Source organism: Nilaparvata lugens, unplaced genomic scaffold, assembly GCF_014356525.2.
Source record: "Nilaparvata lugens isolate BPH unplaced genomic scaffold, ASM1435652v1 scaffold10025, whole genome shotgun sequence".
NCBI lineage: Eukaryota > Metazoa > Arthropoda > Insecta > Hemiptera > Delphacidae > Nilaparvata > Nilaparvata lugens.
In genome coordinates this window covers 1-5,320 of record NW_024088691.1, presented here as the reverse complement: position 1 = coordinate 5,320, position 5,320 = coordinate 1, and the positions used below count along the sequence as shown (strand labels likewise).

The window sequence follows — 5,320 nt, the reverse complement described above, 5'->3', positions numbered from 1 at the left end:
CTCCTTCTCCTTCTCCTCTCCTTCTCCTTCTCCTTCAACAAACTTAGCAACTAAATTCTCCTATAATTTCCATTCCATTTATAATGTGAATATCACTGTAATGCTCCCATGCCAATTTCAAGGATCTCAACGATAAAGAATAATTAATAATTTTAATAAATACATTAAATAATCAATAAATTATGTCATCAACATTAAATAAATAAATAATATTTAAAATAGGCTGGTTGCTATGGCTTCGTATAAAATGAGCGCTGCTATCCAGAGATTGTCAGTTTGGTGTAAGGGTAAGCATTCCTGACCTGCAATTAGGAGGTGCTGGGTTCGATTCCCGGGCTGGCAAATAATTTTTGGATATTAGCTCTCATCGAATTTCCATCTAGCTGTTACCCTGCTGTCAATATTGCAGTAGCAGAAGTCTTCGGGGTGATTTACAGCAATTAATACGGATCTTCATTCATAATAAATGAATAAATACATTTTAAAATGTATGTAATCAGGGCTCCTTATTTGTTATTAATAAAATAGCATCATAGTACCTTTTTTGAAAAGTTTTGATATAAGATAACAGTTTTAATTTGTGTTTTTAATCTGTTATTTTATATTAAACCTTTCAAAAAGGGTACTATGATGTTATTTTGTGAATAAATGAATTTCAATTTTTTATTAAATTATTATTCATTAATTTGTGGATACAATCACAATAATACAAATATTGGGAAGGAACAACAGGCTTGGTCCAAAACTATTCCATTGCCAATTTTGATAATGAAATGTTCGAAAAATATGTTATGATTCTACTGTAAGAAGTTAAAATATGTTATGATTCTACTGTCAGAAATTAAAGTTCAATTTTCGTCTAAAAATATGTGCTTATGTATGCTTGAATATATATATTTTGAATTTAGAAGAATTAAGACACCAAATTTTAGTTAAATATTACACTTAATTATCACTGCAGCCGTCGGTCCCGGCTGCCTAAAAAGCAGTCGTTAGGTGATGTGAGAGGCCCTGAAATTGATCAGTTGCGACCTGAAAACTCTGACACCAGACCTCAGCCAGCCAGGTCACAAGATATTATTATTATTATTATCACTGCACATTGAATTGTTGTATTTTGTAATTTGCAGACTGTTCTACACAAAGAAAGCAAGCCTTTCGTGGCGTATATAGGTCCTGCGGCAGGAGGCTGCGAAACATGGATGAATGGTCAAATATCTGTTCAAGACGCGGTCTGAGTGGCCTGTGACTTTTTTCGACTTTGATCCGTGGGTGTCCTGTGTCAACCAGTATAAGCTGCACTCTGTCAAGACATCCATCAAGGTGATTAATTAATTTCCTTCATTTATTTATTCATTCATTTATTACTTATTTATTCATCAAGGTCCTTTTCTAGAACACCTAAATATTATTAAACGAAAATTAGGAATTCGTTAATAATAATTTTTTCCTACAGATACTGAAAAGTGACCATTTCTGCACTGATTGCAGGCTGCAAAGAATCACTTTTCCGCACTAGTGCGCAAAGTGAGTACTTTGCGTACTCCAGATTTGCAGCATGACAACGCAAAATAGTTAGTAGGTTATATGGAGCACCAGTGCAGCAAAATCAAATTAAGTTGGTAATACTCATAGTGAGGCCCACGTTATAATGGCAGTGAAGAACAACGTTCTATTATTATGTGCCTTGATTATAGTCATTTCATGCTTACATAACATAAAACCCCTTCAAGCAGTCAGATGAATTTTCAATTGAATTACTAATCATTATAATTCAATTTTAAATAAATTGAGGTTTTATAATAATAAAGTTACACAGAAAAACATTTGATGGATTTCAGGCAATTTTACCCATAATTACCCACTTTTCATATTCAATAGTAACTGTAGGAAAAATTTAATGTGAAATACGTGCGCAAAGTTCGTTTGCTGCACTCAAGAAACCATTCCGCCCTCGCCTACGGCTCGGGCGTAAACGTTTCTTTCGATGCAGCAAACTGTCACTTTGCGCACTAGTGCACAAATAACTAATTTTGAATGAAAAGACTTGGAAATTAAAAAAAAGTTAAACAGCTGTGCTAATAGTGAAGTTGTGTTCTTTTCTGGCTCAAAATTCGCAAATTACTCAAAAATTTCCAATTGGTAGAGATTTGAGTGAAATATTTTTGTTTTTAATTAGTTTTTAAATATCAAAATTTAAAATTTTAGTTTAGTCATTAGTTTTGAAGTAGAAATTGGACTTTTTGAAGTGGAAAGTGGAATTATATCCTCATTCTTTTTTTGAAACTTTTATTTGTACAAATTTGGGAGAAGACAGTTGTGGGCTATGCCTGTTGTCTTCTCCCAATCATATTATATTGTAATTATGATTTGTAATTGTCAATGAAAAATAAAAAAAAAAAAAATAATTGTCAAAAAACCACAGATTTTTGATACTTAGAAAGACCGGTTTTCGGTTATTACACCATTGTCAATCTCTGATAAACTAAAACTAAATACAAGAGCAGCAGAATTTATATTAGTAGGCGAGTAATGCTATTGGTCGAGGGCATGAACGCCTGCCATTGGCCCAGCTAGACAGTCTCCTCCCACTCAACGGTGTGAATTTATGTACAAAATTATGTTATCATGGCGATTCTGTTGCTTAGGCCGCCATTTTGTGACACCGTTGAGTGGGGTGGAGACTGTCTAGCTGGGCCATGGCAGGCGTTCATGCCCTCGACAAATAACAGTACTCGCCTACTAGTATAAATTCTGCTGCTCTTGTATTTAGTTTTAGCATAGAGAAACAATAGCTTAAGTAGATATCCCATGGTATAGGGAATTTATGTCGCAACTTTTACTGTTATCTCAGCTGATTACTGTCGATTATTTAATTTCTACTGTTTTGTTGGGGTGAGAGTGTATGAACGGCACAATATGAGGACTACCAGCGTCACACAGCTGCATAGGAAAGAACTACGTGAACTATCGGCTGAGATAACAGTAAAAGTTGCGACATAAATGCCCTATACCATGGGATATCAACTTATGCTATCGTTTCTCTATGTTTTAGTTTATCAGAGATTGACAATGGTGTAATAACCGAAACCGGTCTTTCTAAGTATCAATAAATCTGGGTTTTTTGACAATTCTAAGTCTTTTTCATTCAATATGAATAATACTCAACTACACAAAAATAAAAATTTATTCATTAATTAGCATTTGAACAAATGCCATTTCCATCCAACTCCTAAATTATGGTTCTATTCTATGTATTTCAGGATCTGTCTTATAGCAAGAAGAATATATAATTATATATATATATATATATATATTATATATATATAATATATATATATATATATATCTACGTTGTTAAAATAATTAAGTACTCAAAACTTTGTGAAGTGAACACTACAAGACTTGACCTATTTGGGACTATGTGTAACCTTATCTAAATTTGGGAGAGGAATAGCACAAGGTTACCTGTTTTCTCTCCATATCATTTTGATGATGTACTTATTGTATCAATCAATTTATGGTAGAGAGTTAGTGGGGAGGATATTTTAATATTGTTCCGAAGAAAGGACATTGATATGTCCAAAGCTCCGCCAATTTATGTACATGCATAACAATATATTATCTATAGTTATTATATACAAATACTTTTTCATATCATAAAACAGTTCAATAATTATTTTTCTTAGTCTATATTATGTAAATTTCATCTATAATGTTGCTGTATTGTAAGCTATTGTATATAAGTGTATAAGCCAGTATATATTGTATCTACATTAATTAGTACTCAATCAATCAATAAATAATAAAGATTTTTATAACCTGACGATGTGTGATCACCGAAACTAGTAGTTACGTTACCAAAAAAAAAAAAAAAAAAAAAAATATTATTAAAATTTGTATTATTATTTTATTAATTTTAAAAGGTACTATAATTCTATTTTATAAATACAATAAAGTAGCCCTGAATTCATACATTTTAAAATAATAAAGAATATATCTTCTAATATTGTATTTCAGGATCTGTCGTACGGCAAGGAGAATATATCCATAGAGTGTGTGAACTATGTAGATACCACTTACCCGGATTTTGTGTATTACCAGACTGAAAGGAGGGCCATGGAAAATGTTAACCTGAATCTAGACCCTGAGTTCCTTTCTGGATGTGACTGTACAGATAACTGCCAGGTAAGAGTCACAAAAGTTTTATTTTATTTGAAAAAATGTATTTATTTGAAGTTTTGTCTCATGTAGTTTTGAAGAGTATATAATGGAGGTGACGTTTCCCACTGCGGATACACTTAGGGAAGGTTTCCGATGTAGGAATTTAGCCAAGTCCTAGACTTTAAAAAATGTATTTATTTGAAGTTTTGTCTCATGTAGTTTTGAAGAGTATATAATGGAGGTGACGTTTCCCAATGGATGCACTAAGGATCGATTTCCGAGCTCGGGATTCAGCCAAGTCCTAGACTTTAAACAGCTGGAGTCAGAAAATTGGCTTTCCAAAACTGGGCGTAGACGCAATCCATGTTTAAATTAAATGTTGAGAAACTAGAAAATTGAACATAAAATAAAATAAAGAGAAAATAGTGTAAAGTTTCAGCTATTTTGAATTATTTAGGAATGTTTCATTTCGTCGAGGAAAAACGTTTCCAATTATAGAAATGATAAAATAAGGATTTATTTTGCTGCAACTATTTACTGCGACTACGCCCCGTTTTGGAAAGCCAATTTTCTGACTCTAGCTGTTTAAAGTCTAGAACTTAGCCAAATCCCGAGCTCGAAAACCGGCCCTAAATGATAAAAATTACACTTACGCGACTCAGGTGGAGAAGAGACTGGACTCTAGTGGAGAGCATGTGTTTCCAAATGGTGACGTCGCGGAGACTAGAATCGACTGGTCTGAGTGTCACCATTAGAGACACATACTCAATAACAATAATGCTCAATACAACATGCTATGTTATTTTAGTTATTAATTGCATGCGTTATTGGATTCTCGTCGAGTCTCCGCGACGTCACCATTTGGAAACACATGCCCTCACTAGAGTCCGGTCTCTCTCGACCTGAGTCGCCTAAGTCTGAGTTGAGCCAAAATTAGGAAATTGAAGAAGTTTTGGGCAATAGCTTTTTTTCTTTTCCGACTATAGTATTGTTCGCCCTAATCTATATATAAAAAAAAGTCGAGCCTCAAATTTTGACATTCAATAACTTTTTTATGTCTGCACCGAATTTGATGTTTTTTTCTTTTAGTTGTGTTTGTTATGTTCAGGACCAGGCTCTATGCTTATTCAATTTATAATCTGACTTCAGGACTCTT

General features: G+C 33.2%; 1 protein-coding gene across 1 annotated transcript; it reads left to right on the top strand.

Moving 5' to 3' along the window:
- The first annotated feature begins 1,206 nt into the window (after window positions 1-1,206).
- On the top strand, window positions 1,207-4,255 carry LOC120355300 (histone-lysine N-methyltransferase eggless-like). The gene is made up of 2 exons (XM_039443648.1): window positions 1,207-1,323; window positions 4,021-4,255. Exons 1-2 carry the CDS (start codon window positions 1,207-1,209, stop codon window positions 4,252-4,254), a joined length of 351 nt encoding a protein of 116 aa, XP_039299582.1. The 3' UTR covers window position 4,255.
- The last annotated feature ends 1,065 nt before the right edge of the window (window positions 4,256-5,320 follow it).

Coding starts and splice junctions, on each gene's coding strand:
- LOC120355300 (XM_039443648.1), top strand. CDS start 1,207: ATGGTCAAATATCTGTTCAAGACGCGGTCTGAGTGGCCTGTGACTTTT. Junction 1,324..4,020: donor CTGTCAAGACATCCATCAAG/GTGATTAATTAA, acceptor ATTGTATTTCAG/GATCTGTCGTACGGCAAGGA.